This window comes from Corvus cornix, chromosome 3 (genome assembly GCF_000738735.6).
Source record: "Corvus cornix cornix isolate S_Up_H32 chromosome 3, ASM73873v5, whole genome shotgun sequence".
Taxonomy (NCBI): Eukaryota; Metazoa; Chordata; class Aves; order Passeriformes; family Corvidae; genus Corvus; species Corvus cornix.
Window position 1 is genome coordinate 35,617,445 of NC_047056.1, and position 24,030 is coordinate 35,641,474.

At 38.3% G+C, this 24,030-nt stretch overlaps 2 protein-coding genes across 6 annotated transcripts in view; one reads left to right on the forward strand and one right to left on the reverse strand.

Annotated features, from left to right (window-relative positions):
- On the forward strand, nt 1-8,865 carry GPATCH11 (G-patch domain containing 11). 3 transcript variants are annotated; one of them, XM_010391710.4, is made up of 9 exons: nt 6-399; nt 497-723; nt 1,561-1,602; nt 1,682-1,802; nt 2,494-2,584; nt 3,746-3,850; nt 4,668-4,749; nt 5,308-5,393; nt 8,375-8,865. In XM_010391710.4, the coding sequence occupies exons 1-8, from the start codon at nt 353-355 to the stop codon at nt 5,361-5,363; spliced, it is 771 nt and encodes a 256-aa protein (XP_010390012.3). In that variant the 5' UTR covers nt 6-352; the 3' UTR covers nt 5,364-5,393; nt 8,375-8,865. The 3 variants fall into 3 exon arrangements, with proteins under 3 accessions (XP_010390013.3, XP_010390012.3, XP_010390011.3); XM_010391709.4 differs by lacking the exon at nt 8,375-8,865 and having other exon boundaries at nt 5,308-6,185; XM_010391711.4 differs by lacking the exons at nt 3,746-3,850; nt 4,668-4,749; nt 8,375-8,865 and having other exon boundaries at nt 1-399; nt 5,308-6,185.
- Nucleotides 7,264-24,030, reverse strand: part of EIF2AK2 (eukaryotic translation initiation factor 2 alpha kinase 2) — a 23,603-nt gene continuing 6,836 nt past the window's right edge. For 2 of the 3 annotated variants that reach the window (XM_019281195.2, XM_039568703.1), the window contains 14 exons: nt 23,263-23,377; nt 21,995-22,164; nt 20,355-20,457; nt 18,562-18,650; nt 17,661-17,742; nt 17,181-17,215; nt 16,882-17,016; nt 16,328-16,447; nt 15,144-15,251; nt 13,328-13,520; nt 12,446-12,571; nt 11,782-11,877; nt 8,771-8,833; nt 7,264-8,681 (listed from right to left, as the gene is read on the reverse strand). In XM_019281195.2, the coding sequence (XP_019136740.1) occupies nt 8,562-8,681; nt 8,771-8,833; nt 11,782-11,877; nt 12,446-12,571; nt 13,328-13,520; nt 15,144-15,251; nt 16,328-16,447; nt 16,882-17,016; nt 17,181-17,215; nt 17,661-17,742; nt 18,562-18,650; nt 20,355-20,457; nt 21,995-22,164; nt 23,263-23,377 (1,555 nt within the window). In that variant the 3' untranslated portion in view covers nt 7,264-8,561. The remainder of the gene's footprint in view (nt 8,682-8,770; nt 8,834-11,781; nt 11,878-12,445; nt 12,572-13,327; nt 13,521-15,143; nt 15,252-16,327; nt 16,448-16,881; nt 17,017-17,180; nt 17,216-17,660; nt 17,743-18,561; nt 18,651-20,354; nt 20,458-21,994; nt 22,165-23,262; nt 23,378-24,030) is intronic. The other variant, XM_039568702.1, reaches the window with a different exon arrangement.

The window sequence follows — 24,030 nt, forward strand, 5'->3', positions numbered from 1 at the left end:
GCGGTGCGGCCGGGCCGGGCCCGGTGGGTGCGCGGTTCCTGCGGGTGCTCCCGCCGCTGGTCCCGAGGCTGTGCCTGCTCCTGGCGCTTGGCTGCAGCTCGGCGCGGGCTCCCGGGCGCGGAGCGGCGTCGCGGCCGCGGGTAGCGGAGCCCGGAAGACGCAGTGTGGGCGCGGAGGCGGGCGCGGGTGCCCCGGGGCTGGCAGGGGGTGGCCCGGCCCGGCGGGTTCAAGAGTTTTGTCCCTCGGCCCCTTCGTCCCCCGCCGCGCAGGGGGCGCGCAGAGAAATAAAATGCTCGGTAACACGCACGGATAGTGTCCATAGGCGAGGCGTCGGCATAGAGGCGTGCTAAGCATGGAGGAGGAGGAAGAGGAAGACTATATGTCTGATTTATTTATTAAGTAAGTACGTAGTTCTTTTTTTTTCACCCCTCTTAAGTGATTCTAAACATGTTCAAAAAGAAAAGCGCTAATGTTTGCTGGAATTATTAACTGGCAGGCAGGATATAAGGCCAGGCTTGCCCATGGTGAGGCGGGTGAAGGAAGCTCTTCAGAAAGAAGAAAAGCAAAAAGAAGCCAATGAGAAAAACAGACAAAAAAGCATAAAAGAAGAAGAAAAAGAGAGACGCGACTTGGTACTGAAAAGTGCACTAGGCAACGAGAACAAAGGCTTTGCTTTGCTCCAGAAGATGGGCTACAAGAGCGGCCAGGCCCTTGGCAAAAGTGGTAAGTTTGTCTAGCTCTGGAAGCATGTGCCTGTATTCAGCTATACCTTAATATCTTACAGACTGCAGCTGTCACTTCATTTGTTGACAGGTCAATAAGTGCCTCTCAGAGAACCACAGCATTATGAAACTGTGAAGGTGCTGTAACAGAACAAAATATGAGAGCAAATTCCTAAAACTGGAGTAAAAATAGTACAGATTATTGAGGGGTGCAAGGGAAGAGCAGCACTTGCAGCTCAATAAATGCACTTCCATACATGCATGTCTACAGAAATTGCATTAAGGATGTTTTGATGGTTTTGCAAAGCTAATAGTGTTCCAAAACCATCAAACCCTCTTGAAATTTATAGTTGGATTCTGAAAAAGAAATGGTGCACACTGGTCTACCCTTATGAAGCCTTAATAGATGAAGTAAAATCAGTAAAACAAGGAGTCAATAACTGCTGTGCCAGTTCAGCGTCTCTAGCAGACAACCACAAATGAACTGGCCCAGACAGATTCTTTTTATTGCTCATCATTGTTGTGAGATTCCAGAAGGCTGTAACAGTCTTCATCACAGGCATGTAATACCTGTCATGTCAACACCATTTTCTTTCAGTTTGGTCCTGTTGTGAAAAAAGTACATAGGATTTCAGCAGACAAGCTGGAAAAAGAGAGGGAGTTCCAGTACAGCTGTGTCATTTGTAGTGCACTCAATGTACATTGATTGGGGGATTTTCAACTTCCAAGCAAAAAACCCACAATAATGGCAAAACCAGCTTGCTGCTTGAATACACTGAACAAATCATTCTTTGAGAAAAACTTGATTTCTTAAATTGACTTATTTTTTCTCTCACAGGAGAAGGCATCGTTGAACCTATTCCTCTGAACATAAAAACAGGTTTGTGGTGCTTTCTGATTTATTTAGTTGGATATCAGAGCTTCTCAACTGCTTACATTCATCTTTTGAACTGCCATAGGCAGAAGTGGGCTTGGTCACGAGGAATTAAAAAAGCGAAAAGCTGAAGAAAAACTGGAAAACTATAGACAAAAACTCCATATGAAAAAACAAGCAAATGAACAAGCTGCAGATCAGTTCAGGTAGTGTCATATAAGTGATATTACAAGCAATATCTGAACAAGAATTCTTTTTATGCTTGAAGTTTGGTTTTTCTTTTAATGTGCTACTATTTTTGAATGTTTTGAATGAAAGGTCATATTACAGAGTAATTGTTTCTCAGTTCTAAAGGAAAAGTAGATGAACACTGTAATGCTAAAAGCATGTGCTGCATCATTTAGTTTTGTAATTGTTAATAATGAAAACAATATACATACTAACTTTTCTCAAGTCATATGCAACTTTTTAAACTGAAGAAACATACCATCTTTTAAAATATAAAATCCACAGATATTCCCAAGAAGTGTTGGTACAATGGTTTTAAAAATCAGGATACAGTTTTTAAGGTTGTACTGTTTCTCCTGATTTGCTTGTAATATATGGAGAAGGAAAGCTTAGGGAAGGCTGTATCTTTTGCAGATTTTTCGTAAACCACTTTTTTATGTCTTATGAAAACCTGATGAAGAAACAGTGTAGTGTGGTCAAAGAAGGTATCTTGAAGGTGTAACTGCCAAGAAATAATGTCAGAATGACTTCTTAACTTCAATTTTGTCCAGGTCTGAGAAAATTAATAGGAATAGAGTCTTAGATTTTCTGGTTTTGAAAAGCTGTGGACTAGAATGCATCTGTCACTGGGTGTCTGCCTGCTTATTTATCTCTGCTTGTTCTTAACAGAATAAGATTCAAAACCAAACAAGAAGAACGCAAGATGGAAGGGGACCTGAGAAAAAGCCAGAGGGCCTGCCAGCAATTAGATATGCAAAAAGTGAGACCTGTGGGGTTTTCTGGGGGGTTGGAAGGAAGACTTAGAGGTTAGAGATGCAGGCCACAAACAAACTAGTGTTTCAGTTTCTGAAAGTTCTTTGAAATTGTGGGGTAACTAGCCTGAAGTCTTGATGTTTGGCAACACTTCAGTCCTCTTAAAATATTTCAAAGTATATGTTTGTACCATTAAGATAGTTGAAGGTGCACACTATCTTCATGGTAACTTACATGAGGACGTGTGGTTTTGCTCCTGCATTCTTGTGGTTACTTCTGCGTTGTTTGCATACAGTAGCCAGTGTCAGGCCATCATAAATAATGGTGCTGTTTGCTTCAGGTGAGGGAGCAACATCATCACACAATGATTGACATTGGGAATAGACTCTGAAAGTCATCTTATTCAGCCTTCCTCCTCAAGCAGAGTCTTGAGGAGCTTGTCTAGGACCAGGCCGATCTTCAGTATCTCTTAAGAATGGCATCATTATTGAGGGAATCAGCAGATTCACCAAACCAGCATTAAACAAACAATCAAACAAAAAACCCCCCACAAAACTAAGTACCTTCCACGTGCAAGGAATAACATGGGTAATAGCAGTGAACTACTATAAATTTTTGCCACTGGAAAAATTCAAGGGTTTTTTTTTTTCCCCTCTATTAACCTGTTAGAGGTTTATACCACCTCACAAGTTCTGCTGATATTGTTCAATACCACTTAGTTTGCTTCAAATTAAGTCAGCTGAATTAAGCTTAGATCATCTTTGTTTGCTCTTCTTTTTTTAACTTTACCTGAGGTGAATTAGGAACCATCATGTGATCTCTTGATAAAATATCTTGGGGCAGCACGTTAAACATGCTGATAAACAAGAGTACCTGCTCACAAGCTTGGTTGAGATTATGTTGCTATGTAGCTGTGCACATACCAAACAGATGAAATAGAACTAGGTGTTAGCATTAGCATGCATTCCCTTGTTTAAAAGAAAAAAGTGAATAATAATCCTTCTTGTGGACTAATATACTTACCTACAGGTTTAGTAATTCTTGGTTATGCTATACATGTAAGTTTTAAAGCCTAACAACTCTCTTACTAGAAATCGGTTTTATCCAGCATCTTAGAAGAAAACCTACAAAGACAGATAACTTCCATTTAAATCCCTTATTATTTAAGGATATTGATGTTCCCAAGGAGACTTGGTTTTGGATAGAACCTGAAGAGGAAGACAAAAAGGATGAGGAAGACAAGGAAGATGAATGCACAAGCTCAGACTTAAGTGTAAGCTCTGCGACTGAATTAATGGCTTGATTCAGAATTCATTTAATACTCTTTGGAACTGTATGTGTCCATACATACATGTGTAAAGGATATATGTATACATGTTGTTTTCCATGCTGTAGTAAAGGGCCTCTTTGCAATCCTAGAACAGTGATTTTTTTACATGATTAAAATGTAAATATACAGTTACATGATAAAATATAAAACATTAAACCACTGATTTATTGCTCATCTGTTTTGAGGCTGATCTTTGAAAAAAGTAGCCTAGAAATTAAATTCTAAACATTTTTGTGCCTTAGCCAAGATAATGCAAGATTACAGTTATTTGCTTTTGAGTTTTAATTTTGGATGCCTCATCTCATGTCTGAGGTTGAAGTTTAGAGTCACTAATTAATTTCTGAAAATGTTTCACAGATTATCCTAAGATGGACATCAGAAATTCACATTTTTAAGAACTGTATTACACAGCTGTTGTTAGCCTTATGTGTTTGTTTGGCAGAGATTAGGTGTGAAAAAATCCACAAAAGATATCGTATACTTGAAATCAGGTAGCTAAGTAATATTTCTAGCTCTCTCTTCAGTGCAGGTTTCTCAGCTGGAAAGAAGGAGGAGCAAACAACAGCCATTAATTTTCCAGAGATCATGAATTCCTTTGCCCTATTCCACAAATGTGGGAAACTTCACGTCTTACTGACCTACAGTATTGTGTAGCTTTTCCATAGCATTAGGTTAAACACTTTATTTTAGCAAACCAGTAGCTCAAATTGTTTTATGTCATGTGAGCTCCAGATCATTGCATACCTGTACATATTTCTAGGTATCAGAAAAGCTACACATCCTGACGGCCTATTTGAGAGAGGAGCACTTCTATTGCATTTGGTGTGGGACGACCTATGAAGGTGAGAGTGAACCAAGCTTTTATAGATGCTTTACTTTGCTTATCCAGCGAGACTCCAGCTGTAGAGTAGATCCTTTGTGTTTCTCTTACTGGAGTCTTCTTAATCTACATGGCAAATTTACCTTCCAGGCTGCTGGTTTTTGCACAAAGCTTTGTACATGCTGTTACTGTTAGCCAGTTTTTACATTTACATGCAGAAAAACCAAAACCAAACAAGCGCACAGACAACGAAACACAGCAATCCATGCTGACATTTATTTGAATTTCTATTAATACTAATTTAGTTTTGAGAAAATATAATTCAGATATTAAAACCAATACTATAAAAAGCTGCGAAAGGTGGCAGGTGTTTCTGAAACAATTAGAATACCATCCAGTTTCACAGCAGCGAAGAGAGTAGAATTTGTATACACTGTTTTAAAACAAATTTAAGAGTTACTAATTTGCAGACCTTGAATTCTACTTAATCTGTTCTACATAGATTCTAGAAATACTTATAGCAACCATTTTTTCCTCCCCTGAGCTGCAATTACTCACTTTTTCTCTGCTTATCCTGTAGACTCTGAAGATTTATCTTCAAACTGTCCTGGAGACAGTGCTGCAGATCATGACTGAAGCCTATCTAAAAGAAGGAGCCTTAGATAAGTATGTATAATTTATAGTATCTTTTAGAAGGCTTGGAGCTGTGCCATACTCAAGAATTCATACCAAAATATGCAGAAGAAGAGTTTAAGTTGACAGGTTAAATTCGTACCGATGCACAGTTTAACAGGACTTAAAACTTGGTATTTGTAATTGAACTAATGTAATTGAGAGGTAGGTTATGTCTTTCACATCTTTGTTTATGCCCTGCCCAAATGATAATAAAATTCAAGTTTGAGTAAAGAAATAAATATTGGCTAGTCACTGTATAGTGTAATGTGTTAAACAGGATTTTTTCATCTTTACAGAGATGCCTAAATATCAGACTGATTTTGCTTACTGTTGTTGCTGTTGAGATGGTCACAACACACATACACTCTCTGCCCTGAGCAATGGCAAAAAGCACGTTTATTATTTACACAGCTTCTTTTATACCCTTTCTTAGCTACATGTTCATTGGCTACAATACATGTTGTTTTGCTACAGTACAATACTATTGGTTGTCTATAGTGTACACACATTCTTTGCTAAACATCGGCCAGTATCCTCCCTTTTGAAGCTGTTGCAACTTCTTTCTGTTGTCTGTCTTCTTGCTTCTGCAATTCTCATGGGTACAAACTGATTGTATCAGGGGAAATGTCTGCGAGGCCTTCGGACTACCTGTCGGTTCCCACAACTATCTTAAACTTGGTGGGGGAAAAAAAAGCTTATGAAACATGATAGTGACATTATTTGAACCAATATTCTTCTGTATATAAAGGTGCATATTTTGCATGACTAAATAGAATTAGATCATGATGTTGGGTTTTCATTTTTTTACATAAAAATATATTTTAATAGACCTTTTATTTTTAGGCAGCAGCAGCTGTTTTTGTAACTAGCCATTTATAAAAAGGTAATGCTGAAGTATACAAATACTATGCAGGGAAAATATATCAAAAACTACCAGGACAAACTCAGTATTACTTAAGTGCAAGAAGGTGATGATACTACCAGTGCTCTGTCCAAAAACTGTAAAGGAAATTCAGCCAAAAGATTGTCACGTACCAATTTTCATATTATGAATAGTTTCATAGAATTGTTTCGGTTGGAACACACCTTTAAGATCATCAAGTTGAATTATACGCTAATTCTATCCCAAGGGATGAAAAAGAAGAGAAAGCAGAAATAGCAGTATTTTGTCTGTGAGGGTATATAATTTCTCATAGATCTTGACCACTGAAAGAAATACTAATTAGTCTACAGTAGTGAAATACTTTATGTACTCCAGTCAAGGATAAGGCTAGGAAAGCATAAAGCCCTGATAGAATTCAATCTGGCCGGGGATGTCAAGAAGAAGATCAGATTCAAGAAAACCTATAGAACCCAGAGGTGCACAAGTCCATGTGACCTGATGATACGCATCCACTGGTCCTGAGGGAACTAGCAAATGAGGTTGCTAAGCCCCTTGAGTTGAGGTTGTTCAGCCTGAAGAAGAGCAGGCTCCAGGGAGACTTAGAGCAGCCTTGCAGTACGTAAAGGGGGCTGGCAAGAGAGCTGGAGGGGGACCTTTTTCCAGGGGCATGTAGTGACAGGACAAGGGGGAATGGCTTCAAAGTGAAAGGTTTAGATTGGATATTAGGAAGAAATTCTTTACTGTGAAGGTGGTGAAGCACTGGAAGAGGTTTCCCAGAGAAGCTGTGGATATCCCAACCCCGGAAGTGTTCAAAGCCAGGTTGAACAAGGCCTTGAGTAATGTCATCTATGGGAAGGTGTCCCTGCCCAGGGTAGGGGCGTTGAAAGTGGATGATTTTTAAGGTCGCTTCCAACCCAAACCATTCTATGATTCTATATATGTGATTCATGATAAAGAGAAAAAAAGAGAACAGTGTAATAAGGCCTTACAAAAGGATGTACAATCATATTTCCATTTAGCAACAAATATTTGCACAGAACATCAATAATTTCCCTAAGAATATAAATACATTCATCTGTATTATTTTTTTCACCCACTTTTAACCCATTTAACATTTCAGAAAAAGCATACAGTATCGTGAGAATATATATTACCTATTTTTTACTTAGAAATCTCTGCTCATTTGCCCTTAAGGAGTTACATTGGCCCAACATCAATGAACAGTTTGACAAGATAGAGCTCAAAGACAAGCACCTGAAGGTCCAGTGTGCCTGTCTTTTCACCCTGCTCCCCACACTGCACACAGTACTTTGAGTTCAGGCAAGGCTGAACTCTGAAGGATATAAAAAGAGTAGCAGAGAACCTGCTGTTCCCTTTTGTGGGGCTGGCAGTGGACACACCAGAGGTATTCAGTACAGTTGTTAAGGGTTAGGCTTGCCTCAGTATTACAGTGAGGGATTAAAACCTAGAAGCGTGAGAATGTTTCAAGTGCTCTCTCAGCCTAGGATTTCAAATGGTTACTACTGAGAAAACTGAGAATTTTACTATATTAATAGCGCCTTAAGTGTTCCTTCCCAAAAAAAGACAACCATCAAAACCTAAGTTTTTCAAAATTTGAGATTTGTTCTAAATTAGAATTCCTAGAAGCAGAATGTTTAACATTTAAATTCTTAAGAAATCCTTATTTTACAAGTTTATCTTTTTAAATTCCATATCACTGAAGATGCTAGATCATCAGCAGGTGTGAAGAGATAAAAAAGCTCCCCTTAAAGTACTGAAATTCAGTGAAGAATAACATGCACCTATTCCTAGTATCCTTTCTACCAAAACTAGTCTTGGTATTAATGGGAGCATTCCAATAATTATTAACAGTATCACTGAGCAAATCAGAAAGGTTTGAGTCACACCACCACAAAGCACTTCTTCCATGGAAAGCAATAGATAATCTTAAGGGATAATGGATGCAGCACATTCAGGGATTTCCCACAACCAGTTAGCACTTTAGCACATCAACATAATCTAGGGGAAAAGGACTAGGTTCTTTTACTTGTACAAAACAGCCCAGCTCACCCACAACCTGTGTTTCCAGGTAAAAATTGCAAGTGATTTCTTGCAGAAGTGCCCTGTCCTGGTCTGCAGCTGGTGGATATGAATGGTAATGTGGCCCAGGAAAAGACACACCCCAAATCTTGCTGTTGCTTCGGACATCTGTTGTCATTTCATCAATTGTAATAAATTCATCAAACTCTGGATTTAAACACAGTCTGGAAGGACATTTAACAAGAATAATTCTTGCATGACTTCTCTTTATCAACAGACTTAAGAAGAACAAGTAAGTCAGATATAGAGATTCTTCCCGAAGGATTTGTTGAAAGCATCTTTTGGATTATGGATGCCTGCAAAAAAATTTAAATGTCAATAGATTTTTTTTTTTTTTAGTAAATACAGTAACCAAATCCCATACCTCTGTATTCAAAACCCATACCTCTGTCAGAAATTTGTTGGTGAAGTCCTTTGGAAGCTCACCTTTTCTAACAGAAGGCCATACCTGAAATGAATAAAAGAGATAGTTTTGGTATGCTTTCGTTGGTTATGTTTTGCATCTCTACCTTATGACCCACAGAGTTAACTGAAGTAACTAGGAAAACACAAATCTACAGGAAATGTAAGGCTTCAAAAAGTAACTGTAAACGGTTTGAAAGGGTTGGGGTTTTTTTCATTTAGTTGTGCTTTGGATTCATTTTATGGCCTTTTCATCAACTATTATCCATTTCTGAGCTTAAAAGCTTCACACACTACAATGACATGTTTGTTTCAGTAGCCTCTCTATTTCAGAACCATTATCTCTCTTTCCTGAATTTAAAAGGAATGGATTTATATTGTCTAATGACATTAAAAGAAAAGAAAAAAGGAAGATAACTGAATTTCTGTTTGCAAGCCAATCAGGCGTGCTTCCTCCTTTTTACCATATTCAGTACCACACACTTACTTCTATGTCATTGCATAAAATGCTACGTGGAATTCAAAGCAACTAACAGAACATTTCTCATTACATGCTTTAGGTATGTAATGAGAAATGTTTATCTATGCTTTAGGCTTTGGGGTAACAATTATTTTTTTTCTTTATAACACCATTTCTCACAACATCCTCATAGGCAAGCTCAGGAAGTGTGGGCTGCACAAATGGATGATAAGGTGGATTGAGAACTGGCTAAACAGCAGGTCCCAGAGGGTCATACTCAGTGGCACAGGGTCTAGTGGAGGCCTGTCACCAGTGGTGTCCCCCAAGGTTCAATACTGGGGCCAGTATTGCTTAACTTGTTCATCAATGACCTGGATGAAGGAGCAGATGCCTCCTCAGCAAGTTCACTGATGACACAAAGCTGGGAGGAGTGGCCAATGCCCCAGAGGCTGTGCAGCCCTTCAGAAGGACCTTGACAGGCTGGAGAGATGGACAGGGAGGAACCTTCTGAAATTCCACAAAAGGAAATGCAGGGTTCTGCACCTGGGTAGGAACAACCCCAGGCACCAGCACAGGCTGGGGGCTGACCTGCAGGAAAGCAGCTCTGCTGAGAGGGACCTGGCGGTTCTGGTGGACAACAAGCTGTCCATGAGCCAGCAGTGAGTCCTTGCGGCCAAGAAGGCCAATGGAATCCTGGGGTGCAGCAGGAAGAGCATTGGCAGCAGGTCAAGGGAGGTGATCCTGCCCCTCTGCTCAGCCCTGGTGAGGCACATCTGGAGTGCTGTGTCCAGCTCTGGGCTCCTCAGGACAAGAGAGACGTGGAGCTCCTGGAGCAGCTCCAGTGGAGGGTAACAAAGATGATTAAGGGACTGGAGCATCTCTCTTATGAGGAAAGGCTGAGGGAGCTGGGCCTGTCCAGCCTCAGGAAGAGACACTGAGAGGGGACCTCATCAATGTCTGTGAGTATCTGAAGGGAGGTGCCAAGAGGATGGAGCCAGGCTCTGCTCAGTGGTGCCCAGCAATAGGACAGGAGGCAATGGGCAGAAACTGATGCACAGGGAAGTTCCACCTGAACATGAGAAAGAATTTCTTTACTGTGTGGATGACTGAGCACTGGAACAGATTGACCAGACAGGTTGTGGAGTCTCCCTGACTGGAGATATACTGGCACAAGCCCAAGTAATGTGCTCTAGGGAACTCTGCCTGAGCAGGTAGGTTGGACTAAATGATCTCCAGTGGCCCCTTCCATCTTCACCCATTCTGTGATTCTGCAAGTGGCTTTCTGGGTGTACAGAGCAGTCTGCTTAATTCACTTGCTGTTAACTAGTGTAATGTCTGCCTGAAGATGACAGTCATGTTTCTTAGCCGTGTATCCTGAATCATCAGCTAGTCTTACGGATCCCTATAAGCCTGGCATAGCAACCACTATCTAGTAAAACAACAGCTCCTGTGAACTTGAAATTTTTTCCCTTCTCTTTAGCAGTAGCTTTAGGCTTGTGACCCTACCTGCTGGGGATCATCAGCTGGACCAGTTACTCAGCACAGAATAATTAACTTTGCTTTTACATTATGTTCTTACAGCAAAGTTTGCCAGCACTAGAGTTTATCATGTTCCATTAAGTGAAATTCTTTCTGATCTGCTGGAGCAGCTGAAGACCATCCTAGGACTTTACATCCACAAAACTTCCCCACCTGCCTGCAGAGCACAAGATTTTTATAGTTTAAGGAAATGGTATCTTTCCAACTGTAAACACCGCGGGACTGTGCATGCATTTGCAGTCAGCTGTGAGCAGGAACAAAGGTGGCTGGACAGAGCCAAGTTGAACAGACACACTGGTATGATTTTCTCATACTGGCAAAAGGATCTGGCTAACAGTGTTCAAAGTCTGAGTCCAACCACAATTACTTTAGACAAGATACCCAGCAGCTACATCACTGTCCTACCAATATGTAGGTTTGCACATAAAAAGCTCAGAACACATAGAAGATACCTTTTTTAAAAAAGCTTAAGCAACATGGGGTTTCTTTTTGAAATAATATCTTTTTCACTTAAAGCAACATGTTCCAAATCACTTTTGTTTTCATCTAGGAAAACTGCAAGGGTTTTGACTTGGTGGAAACTCTTCTTGCTCCACTGTGCAGTGGAGACAAGGGCATGGCCGACAAAACTTACCCATCCATAATTTTTATTTTCTAAAATTAGAAAAATACTCCCTTTAAGTTTCTGATCAAAGAAAAAGATTTATAAGAAACTTGACATCCTTTTTTGCTTGACATTATCCTTTAGCATGCTCAGGCTTTAGTGTGTACGTAGTAGGACATAAGTGAAATAAACTGTAATATTTCTTCAGTTATGACATTTCAACGGAGGTGTGAGGACTTACAGGCTTTATGGAAATGAATTAAGGAAAAAAATGTAAACAGAGATAGTACTCTAGATAAACAGATTCCTTCTAGAGTGCTATCAACATGTGATACCAGCAGCAAAGCAAAACAACAGTGGGAGTTCTTTTTTAAATTTAAAGATTACATACCTTAGTTTTCTCATGATGAGTGATTGTCGAAAGAATTTCAAACCAAATTAATCCCAGTGCATAAATATCTACTTCCTTTCCATATCTGGCCCCAGACTAGAAAGATTAGAACAGAACAATACAGGCATCAAATCCATCTGGAGAGCAGCACTTCTTAAAGCAAAATTTGAAGTCAGCAGAAATTTCTACCCCAAGGCTACAGGACTGGCCCTACTCAATATTCGTCTTTGTTGTTAACCCTTTCTGCCTCAGACCTGTTAAATAGTGACTATTATGTCTCACTGAACACCCTGAAGTTAAGGCTTCTACAGACGTGTATAGATAAAGCATGCCAATATTGCCCTGTGACAAATAATGAAACAAATAGAGAAACTCAAATTACACAATTAACCGGGGTCCTAAATTCAAATTTAAATATATATCTGGCAGCCTGGTTTTGCAAGAGCACTCCTTACAGCACACAGTGTCAGACTGTATGTTCACACAGAGCAAAAATCTTTACATTTGTGGTAAAGCTTTCTCCTAAATAGTTATCCTCACATACAGTCATACCAGGGAACTTTAGGCAACATGCTTTAATACTGACATTAGGATTGAGAACATCCAATGCTGAGTTTATAACACAAATCTAATTACAGAGATGCTAACACAGCAGGACAATTACCTGTTCTGGTGCCATATATGACTTTGTTCCTCTGTCCTCAGTGAGAGTCTCAAATGCCACAGAAGTCACAAGACCGAAGTCACCTATTTTTATTTTATCATCATGTGATATGAATATATTCTGAGGCTATTTTCATATATATAAATAAAAAGAAGAAAAAAAAAATCACCAAATGACCAAGGTTTATCATCAAGCATAATCTGATTTGCAGATTAAATGGTGGTGGGAATTTGACCGCCAGAGTGGCTCCTGAGTGGTCAGGCAGGGAAGTTAGCTTAACCCTAGGAATGCCACAACATTAATGATTTTTTTCACAAAGTGAGTAATTTAAAACTGTGTAAGCCACATTATAGCTTCCATCTTGAAGCTGTGAAGGCATCGTCCCTTATAATCTTTATATTGAAATAAAATCGTCTGATGACTGGACACATCTAGAGACTGAAATTCTATCCAAAACTGTAGCATTCAAATATTTGTATGAAAACATGAGACAAAAGTAACCAGAGCATGTTGTTATCAAACACAGTATGTATTAGGATAGATAAACTATCCCTTTACAATATGGCAAGAGCAAACTTCCTAGACTCAACTTTTCTTCTTTGAATAAGTCTTGTGACCCACTGAAAATGCCTGTTAGCTGATGACTACTGATTCTTTGAACTATTGCATTCAGACATCCTCCAAGTTGTTTACCTTCTGATTTTAGGATGAGGTTCAGCCAGTTGCTGAAAGAAAATTAATCGCTAGCAATATCCAAAGAAGCACACTGCTAGGGGACATACCAGAGTAAGCAAAGACTATAACAATTTAACAGTCTCTGAAATTCCAGTAAGTATACTATCTTTAACTTTTTCTTTTTTTTTATTTACCTATCCTACATACCTTGAGGTCTCGATGAATTAACTTTTCAGAATGAATATATTCCACTCCTTTCACTATTTGTAAAAATTTGTTTTGTGCCATTACATAATACTTTCGGTCTTCTCTATTTTTTGCAATCCACTTTTCCAATGTCCCTTGTTTACAGAATTCCATTTGGATGAAAAGACAGCAAATCTTTTTGTCAGAATTCTGGCTTCAAAAGAAAATTACATACCATATTAAAATTGGCAAAATACAATTCCTCCCAAGTCATCTTCAAAAACCAGTTTTGCTAATAATTATTTTTTGAGTTACCCAAAACAAAGTCTGCAAGTCCCTTAATTTTAAGAAAGATCCTAGAGCAATTTGAATTAAATAAATAGGACTGCAACCCAAAGAATCCCTGCTCAGTTACTACATGCTCCTGGAATATTTCTAAGGTTTTGCTTGCTTCCTAGTTTCACACTGAAAATTTTCTGAGTGCCCAGGTTTAATTTCCCTCATACCTAGAGTCATGTCCTATACAGAAAGAAATACCACTGTCCCATCTGGCCTTGCAGGAACTGCTGCAAGTCCTGGCACGTATTCTCTATTCTGCTCAACAGACACAGCATCAGCCTTCCGATCCTGCCCAGAATGGTCATGTTCTTTCCAATTCTGTCCTGTCAAGAAGTTAGTGCAGTGACCATCTATGGCATCAGTCTGCTAGTCACAGAAACCCTTTTGAGAGCTGAAAACCTAGACAAAATATATTTATCTACCTGGCAGCCTCATACTTTCCAGAGAAGCCCATAGGATAGGCTGAGGCTGGAGATGGTGAGGGAAAGGAAAATACAAAGAGAAGCATGTACTGTTTTCTCCTATGTACACCATGTGATGAGTGCCCTGGAATAAAGCTGCTCAAGGCACTGAAAGAACAAGCATTAAATGGACTCTCTGTAGCCTTGAGGTCAGGACACAAATTCCAGTCTGGGTCCTCAGCTTTGAGGGCTTTTTTGTCTGTCTTTTGCCTAATAACTGTTTAACGTAAAATACATACATGTTATTGAGGCTCCAACATATTAATGGTTCCGTTTTGACAGACTTTCCCCCCCCCTTTTACTCCTCATTTAATGAGCACAGTAATGGAGAGGTATCATGCCAACCATGATTTTGCATCCATTAACATTTTATGGCTCTAAGTAAGTATGGCAGCCTATCTGAAGAGTATGGATTTACAGCTAGTGAAAAAAACTTACTACAGGATCTTGGAAAAGTTAATAGTCTAACTTACAAGTAAAACTCTCACCACTGTTTTCCCAGAAGTCTTAGTGTTGAAAGGCTACCTCTAAATTAAAGAGCATTTCATTTTGGTTTTCTGTTCTAAACAATCAAAACTGTTTTGGGCATCATGGTTAAAATACTAACTTAGGGAAATAAATAAATCTATGATAGCTACTGGCTGACCAGTACTTATTATAAAAAGGAAACTTCTGGTCAGGAGTTTGATAGCAAATTGTCAGCCAATTTTTAGTTTCTGTTGTTAATTCTTGCCCCAGATTTTCTGCATTCTTACTCTCCTGTATAAATTCACTAAGTCCATATATTAAGAGAGAGGGGAAATAGAAAATTATATAACTTATCTTATTAATCAAGGAAAAGAAGATATAAATACACCTTATTACATACAGCCTGCTGCTGGAAAGTACTGTGCCTTTTCTCCTAGCAGTATGTTTGCACATGTGTGCATTTATATTTGTATAATAATTGATAACCAATTATCAGCCTTTATTTTTCACAGCATAAAGTTCACTATGGCAAACATGTTTGTGAATGCAAACTATTCTTTTGTAGTTACCTTGAGTCTGAGTACTTTATATGGTCATACCCCTTCCAGCTGCTATGATACCGCACTATGTTCTCATGTGTAAGTCTTGCAAGTCCTTCTGCTTCACGCTCTACTTTCCTATCAGGAGGCGGTAAAGAGGAAAAAAAAAAAATAGAGGCATTTCCCTATTACAGTGTAATACAAAGTTAAATAAAAGATATGCTATCAAGTGGCAGGATACAGATAGTTTTACATTAATTTAGAAACCAAGCATAATATTCTCCTTCATATAAGTTCAAAGGTCAAAACTGAAGTTACAAATTTGGTGGGTTTTCTTTCATCTGCTCAGTTATTCAAAGTGCAACAAATGTTTTAACCATACTAGAAATTACAGCCCCACTCAAAAAAGGCTGAAAAAGCAGATAGCTGCAAACCCATCAGCAAAGCAGCATTACTTGAAGAATCAGTAGAAGGTTTTTAGTATAGTTCTCAAGATTGCAATACCAATGAAAATAACAGGTATTTGCAAAGAACACAAGAATCCAAAGGGATTGTGTAATGTACACATATCTCCAACAACTTAAAACATTTTCAATAGATTACCTACAAGAAATTAGTTTTTTCAACTGCTGATAAAATACTTCACAGTATTTCTGGTTACAGAAAATTACTTCAAAAAAAATTAGGATCATCATTCTCTGTTGAGATTTACAAAAGACAAGTAACACAGCATGAGAGTAATGACTACATGGGTCATATATAAAGCATCTTTCAATTACAAACCACAGAATTTATTACTTGGATTTTTTTCTACTTTCCCTAATTATACTTATTATGGATTACTTATATGGAAATTTTCCATGTAGCCTGTCAAAAGTAACAGGGCTGCTTTCAATGTTTTAATAATCATCAAGTTTTCTTCAAATAGATTTTGCAATATTAGCAACCAGAGCACTACTCTGCTCAGGAGAACTTAGCACACCTACATTTTTACAGCTCCAGCAGAAATTAACCCATTACAGGCAAAAATTAACAAAGTTTCAGCACCATTTTCAGCTTCACTTGGAAATAAAGAAAAAAGTTTACTAGAAAGGATAGACAATTAATAATGAAAATCACCTAAATACTCCTAGGATTGCTGAAGAGAGAAAACAAAGTACTAAAATCTTGATTAAGGTTGTCCTAGAAGGCAGAAGTAAATATACAGTACATACTCTGTGAATTCAACTCGTTTGATTGCATAGGTTATCTTATCACACTTTGATGTTGCCTTGAAAACATTCCCAAAACCACCTTCACCAATAGGCTCTATGTTTTTAAAATTTTCAAGAAATCTTAAAAAAACAAGAAAAAAAAGAAAACCACACTTAATTATACTTTATTTTCAATTTAAGGATATAAAAATAAACTTGACAGATATAATACATCTACTGAAATATCATTCTACAGTGATCACTTGACAATCTACAGGTCTAATCATAGTCTTGGAGATTAAAACAAGGGAAATTGACCCTTGCAGGCCTGTCAGGTAATTACCCTCACATCTTCACATAAATAACATTTGGTTGTGAGCTTTAAATACCACTGCATGCCTATTCCTATGCTATATTTGAAATTTCCAGGAAAAGAAATCTAATACAAATTTTCTTTGAAAGTTCCTTTTACAGCAGTATTTTCCCTCTTTCTACCATAAATAAAGAAACAAATCTAGATTCATACATACTGTAATTGCCTTAGAAATATTAATTTTTAAAAAAATCCTTCTTACGTTTTATTGACAGTGTGTGGACTTCCATTATCTTCTCCGGTATTTGTGTCCACATCTGGCAAACCTTGATTTGAATCTGACTTTTTTTTTTCTTCTTCCTTGTTTCTTTCATTAGCAAAATTAGCTGCCAATTTTCTTTAACAAGGATAAAAGCAAAGTTTATAATGAGCCATTTTTCTAACACATGATGAGAAAAAAAATGTACCTCCCAGTAGCAGCATTTCTTTACTAGAGGTGGAAAAAATAAAGTGGTTTGCAATATAGTTACAGGAGATAGAAATCTAGAAATAAACACATACCTTTTGGGCTGCAGGGCAGAACTTTGTGCGTTTCTCTACATGGAAAACAGAAAAAAAGCCTAACTGAGGTATCCTGAATATTTTCATGGTAGTTGGTTTAAAATACGTCTGATGATGTATCTAGGAATTGCCTATAATCATACCTTATGTAAACAATGTAATAAGAATGAAGCCATATCTTAGCTCAGTGTTTTTCACATATGCTATGCATAACATTATCATTGCAAAAAATGAGCTTAGTTTGACCCCTTTTCTTGGGAGTACTGCCATTTGTTCAACACTGCATAAATTTGATCCACTGTACAGAAGGAAATTACTAATGGTTAACAGTAAGAATGTACTGAATATTCTTAGGAAAAATGCATGTATTTCCTATTGATTAGTGGATAAAAGAACAAACTGATGTTACACTCTGACAAGAAGCATGCCCTATTCTGTGTCTAAAATGTAATTATGAGGAAGACCATTTTCATACTATACCTGAGAAGGTGAAGGCTTTTCACATATTGCCATGTCTTTCATTTTTTCTACCAACTTTGCAGCAGAACCATCAAAGCGAATGCTGGTTTTATTGAAAAATAATGGACTATTTTTAGTTAAGTAACACAATAATAAATAAAATTACTGTCACAAGAAATGAAGTAGTACCAAAAAATACACAGTTTTTAAAGCAAAACCTGAAAAGGCATTAACAATCATGACTGATTTAAACTACAAAATGTCCTGCTTGAAAGCTATTAAAATAACAACACTTTGTAATATTCTCCTTTATTTCTATTATTAAATGAGTCTGTGGTATCTAGAAGATAGAAGAATGTAAAAGTGGTAGTGGCACTATAGTCAAACTGCTGATTCTCAAATCACATATCAAACTTAATGTATGTTCAGTTTCTTTTGCTAAGCATATTTTTCCCTTTGGTGGAAATGAAGATTCATGTAGAATGAAAAAAGGGCGAAAAATAAAGAAAAAGGGGAGAGAAGAAAGCAGAATACAGAGCACAGGAAAGTACTGAAATTGAATTACACTGAATTCATGAGAGTGTCACAATAGGAGTGTTAAAATGGCATGAAATAATGCTATTGAATGAGGCAGTTAATCCATTTACATCACAGTAAAAACACTTATGAAAGAACTACCTATGGCAAAATATGAATAAGCCAGAAAGCTCTAAACTTACTATAAGCTATCCTATACAGACTCACATAAAACTGCAGAAGAAGAACAAACTTTGCTCAGAAGTTTAAGGAACAAAAGTTAAAATTAAATGGTTTTTATACTGCAGTAAAACAAACTATGATAAATTTTATTTAGAATTAGAGCACATTACCCTCTAAGATTAGTAAATATACTGTTACCACATTAGCAGTGAACCCAACTTACTCTGAGTCTGAGACAGACTCATTTGGCACTTGAGAGGAATTGTTGTATTTGCTAAATGTAAAGTTGCCATTAGATCCTTCAGTTTCAATCTGGAAAAAAAACAAAAGCCAAGACTGTTTAACAAAATCACATAAACAAATCCCTAATGCAAAAGATGCCAGCCAAAGAGGGGAGAGGGAAGATTACAGGGTCCTAAGAGCAAGTTGTTAACTGCACTACACAGTCAAAGCCCTGCAGAAGAAAGGCATTTGCCCAATTTCCACCCAGAGAAAGGAAAAACGCAGGGGCCTGTCAGAGTGAGCATATTATACAGACACATTTACAAAAGTAGAGTCTGGATTCTATTCAAAACTAGGATAAGAGTAAGAGTTATGAAAAGCAAGTATCTTCGTTGTTTGCTGCATGTGCAATTGCTGTGTGGAAAATGAGATCTGCGTAGGCTTTGATATATGTGACCTGCAGAACTGAAAATCCAAGTCAGTACAAATTGACATTCAATGTCTTCAGCATGAAAACACTGCAAAACTTGTATAACTAAATTGGAGTTGAATAAAAAATCCTTATCCCAAATACTCAGCAGAGGTTCCTCCCCTTCCTCCTCCTACCCATGTCATAAGAGCATAAAAGTAACATTAAAAGCACCTACAATGGATATAGATCATCACCTCATAAAAAGTAAACAAACTTTATTTTTTAATGTTTCCTGGTTTTCCATCATGGTATCATGGAAACAAAAACATAGGGTTTATGTTTCATTGAGAGCCAACAGATAAACCCCTTTTTTTTTAAATACAGGAGTACTGGATCTTTGCTACTTTTTGCCAGTTACATTTTGTTTGTTACACAGACATCACTGAGAATAAAAATTAAAACCAAACCAAAACAACCCACCCTAAATTTAGACTAATTGGTATACAAGTTCTGCTTGAACAAGTCTGCAGATTTTGATGAAAATGAAAAGATCCCTGGGTTTGCAACATAGGAAAATATTAAGAAAGGCTCCTAGAGCCATTAATTTGGACATAATAGGCCAATTACATGGTTGACTTTAAGATGATTAAAAAAGCATTGAAATTTCACAGTAACAGCCAAATAATTTTAAAAGTACTTAAAAGTAAAAGAAGTTTCTTCCTTCCCCCATACTGCCACTCTTTACTTTAAACTACACTCCATTTAAGCTAGTTCATATGTTCTATGCATTTCTGAAGTGGGTTTAGATCACTATTGGAATTCTGGTAATTTTTTGCACATGTGGAAATAACAGCTGCCAGCATGAAGCCAACATCTCTGCTCTCCAGAGGATGGTGTCAGTAATTGTTTCACCAGACTCTGCCTTGGAACACTACAGAAGGCAAGTCCAGTTGATTCTGACTCCTGCTTTTGCCTCTCACATTACCCAATAGATTTTTGATCCAACAGAAGGCAGTAAAAGAAGTACGTTCACAGCCTGCCAGCTCAACAACACTTCACACAGAAGACAACTGGTATACAAGTCAGAGTTTAGAAATTTTTAATATGTGTGCTTCCTTGGATGACAACATATCAGACCTATTCTGAAACACAGAGATATCAACTGTTAAGATTTTTTTTTAAATCCAGAATTGAATATAGAAACACAACATAAATTCTACTAACAGTAGCCCAACCAACATACTAAAATACTGATTTTTTCCCTCTTTAATGGAATCCATGGAATATACTTTTAAATACAATGAGGAAATTGGTTCAAAGATTTAAACTTCAGTGTTAAAGCTAAACATAGCACATACTGTCAGAGAGCTTTTCTTATTTACCTTCTCATATGCTTCTTTTGCAGCAGCTTGTTTTGCAGCAGCTAGAGAAGATCCAGTGCCCTTCCCATACAAAACACCACTAACTGTACAGCTAACAGAATACCTGTAAAACACAACAGGGAATCAGGTCTTATCCCATATGACAAGTGTTAATTGAATGATTTTTAAACACTACAATCAACTGACATTATAGAATGGAAATCTGAAGTATGCATCTTCAAGACAGTGTTTCCAATATATATTTAATCTAATTAATAATGACAGGTAACTAATTGGTTGTGTTTTCAAGATAATCCACTTTCAGCACCTGAAAGTACAATTATGGAAAAGATTATTCTGGGAGGTATTGATAAACACCTGGAGGACAACACAGTCATTGGTCACAGCCAGCATGGCTTCATGAAGGGGAAGTCCTGATTTCCTTCTCTGAGAGGGTACCCCACCTAGCTGATCGAGGGAAGACAGATGATGAATCTTTCTGGACTTCAGCAAAGCTTTTGGTACCATCTCTCACAGTGTACTTCTGGACAAAATGTCCAGCCCGCAGCTGGATAACCATGCTTACATGACGGGTGAGCAACTGGCTCACGGGTCAGGCACAGAGGGTTACAGTGAGTGGGGTGACATCAGACTGGGGACCTGTCACTAGTGGGGTTCCAGAGGGCTCCATCCTCGGCCCTGTGCTCTCCAAGCTCTTCATTAACAACTTGTACACAGGACTTGAAGGATACCAAGTAATTTTGCTGACAAGACTAAACTGGGAGGAGCTGTTGCCTCCCTCAAGGGCAGGGAAGCCCTGCAGAGAGAACAACACACTAAAATTAAGAGATGGGCAATCACCAACCATGTAAAATTTAACAAGGGCAAGTGCTGAATTCTGCAGCTGGGATGGGACAACCCAGGTTGTGTGTATAGACTTGGGAACAGGAGGTTGGAGAGCAGCACTGCAGAAAGGGGCCTGGGGGTCCTGGTTGATGGCAAGTTGAACATGAGCCAGCAGTGCCCTGGCAGCCAGGAGGGCCAAGCAGGGGTGCATCAGGCACAGCATCACCAGCTGGGCAAGGGAGGGGATTGTCCCACTCTGCTCTGTATTGGGGTGGCCTCACCTCGAGTGCTGGGGCAGTTTTGGGTGCCATAATATAAAAACAACATTAAGCTATTGAGAAGTGTCCAAAGGATGGCAACAAAAATGGTGGAGGGCCTTGAGGGGAAGCCGTATCAGGAGCAGCTGAAGGCACTTGGTCTGCTCAGCCTGGAGAAGAGGAGACTGATGGGAGACCTCACTACACTCTACAACTTCCCTGTGAGGTGAAGAGGAGGGGCAGGTACTGATCTCTTCTCTCTGGTGACCAGTGACATGACTCAAAGAGGCAGCATGAAGCTGAGTCAGAATAAGTTTAGGTCAGATATCAGGAACAGGTTCTTCACCCAGAGGGTGGTCGGGTACTGGAACAGGCTCCCCAGGGAAGTGGCCACAGCACCAAGCCTGACAGAGTTCCAGAAGCTTTTGGATAATGCACTCAGGCAGATGGTGTGACTCTTTCTAAAGATTCATCTAATATGACCAAGGATAACTAATGGTAGCATTAGTAAACACAACAAAGTATTAGAAGGAAGTAGGAAGATAAATTATATCTTACGTGGGAGCATGGGCATCTCCAGTACGAGTTCTGTTAGGATAATCAACTATTTGCAACGTCCTTTGTGAAAAAATATTTAATAGGCTGACATAATCTTTATCTAGTGCAGGTGATAAGGTTGCTTGAGTTGTCGTTAACTCTGCAGCAGCCATATTAGAGGGACTCTTACACTATAAAACAAACAAAACAGGTAACTTAAAAACTAAAGCTTAAAAAATACATTAAGATAAAGAGTGCACAAGAACTAATGTAGCTGCAAGGTTTGTCCACATTTCAAAAGACTCTTGAGAAATCCCAAGTTTCCATTTACTGAGTCCTTTGTGGCAAAGGACAGACATCCCAAGCCTAATTATTACATTTTGAATAAATGTAAACCTAGCTTTCCAAGTACTACACTTCTGCCTCTAACAACCTCTCCCCATGCCTCATCCCACCTCTTTTAGGAAAATATAGGGAATGAGCTGCGAAGAAAGAATGGCAGCAGGATGCTGCTGATGCTGCCATTTGGCAAGGGCTGCAAATGCTCCTGAGTGTGTACAAGAGGGGAAAGCAGGACTTTTCAGCTGTCTCGTGATTAGTAAACAGTAGTAACACAGCAGCAAACACACAGCAATTGTGTTAAAGTAATGACAGTGACACAATAAAAGCCATATAGAAAAAGGTAAGGAAAGATTTCACTCAAAAGGTGCTAAGAAGCATTCAGAGTCAAAAAGAAAAATAAAGAATGGCAAACAAAGAAGGGCAGAACACTGGGCAGAAAGCTAAGGAGCAAAATACAAACCTAGGCTAAACCAAGGAAGGATAGAGTATATACCCAACTATACTGTAAAGAATATAATGACAAGGAAAAAAAGATTAATGAGAACAAGCGAAAGTAAGCAATTTCATTAGCAAAGTGGCAACAGACACACTGAGTAATGCCCTGCAAATGTTTTAAAGACATTGAATTACTGAACAGTCACCAAGATATAAAAGGACCACTGTCACCTCTGGATACACCAAGGCAGCTTAAAAAAGGCAAATACATTTCCTTATCCTCCTATAACAGCAGAGGAGGAAACACAATATTAGATATCAACCCTATAGGAGAACAATAAGGAAAACAATTCAGTGACAAAAAGCAGAAAAGTGCTGAATAAGACAGAATGAAGACAAGTAATTAGAAACTGTTTCAAAGTGAACAACATTTTATTGAAAGTCTACTTTTAGATAGTCATCTTCAACATTTACTACTAAAAAACCCGCAAAACTTAATCCTATTTACTCACCTGTTTCTCAATCATTTCCCACGTTTTTTTTGCTGCCATTGCTTTTGCTTCTTTTTTACTTTTACCACTGCCCGTACCATATTCCTCACCATTTATTTTGACCAAAACTGTGAACCTGCAATGAAGGAAACTTGTCTAAAACATTGCTACATTTTCCCACATATACACTTTAATAATGTTATCAGATTAAACTTTGGGTTTATTATCTACAAAGCACTATAGGATAACCAGGAGGTATTGAAGCATTAATGTGTTTTTATTATATCAAACCTATGATTATTGTAATTCTTTAGTATAAATATTTTTTAAAGTTTCCTCTCTAGTCACAAATGCGTGTACTTTATTAGTTCCAACAGTATTTTTAACTGCTTAACTGCTTCTTAAAATCTAAACAATTTAAATTTTAAAAGCAAGAGAATGGATGAGGTCAGCATTGTTGCAAGCAAAGTTGTGAAGCCCTAACACCAGGACACATCTCAGCAGTTTGACACTATACAGAGGAAAGATGAGCTAACCTTGATTTCATGAAACTAGATGAGACATTACACTCACCTTTAATACCCTGTGACATACACTGCTTAGTAAGAGCAAAAACCGCATCCAGTGGTTGTGAGACATGAATTTAAAGGCAGTCACAAAAAGCCCCACCAAAACCAAAAAAAATTACCAACAAACAAACACAGTTGAGCCTTTCTGTGCTCAACTGCTGATCCCTTCCCTCTGTGTCCCTCCATTCCACAATTGTGCGTGTCCTGCTTCCCATATGGC

Coding starts and splice junctions, on each gene's coding strand:
- GPATCH11 (XM_010391710.4), top strand. CDS start 353: ATGGAGGAGGAGGAAGAGGAAGACTATATGTCTGATTTATTTATTAA. Junction 724..1,560: donor CCAGGCCCTTGGCAAAAGTG/GTAAGTTTGTCT, acceptor TTTCTCTCACAG/GAGAAGGCATCGTTGAACCT. Junction 1,603..1,681: donor TCCTCTGAACATAAAAACAG/GTTTGTGGTGCT, acceptor GAACTGCCATAG/GCAGAAGTGGGCTTGGTCAC.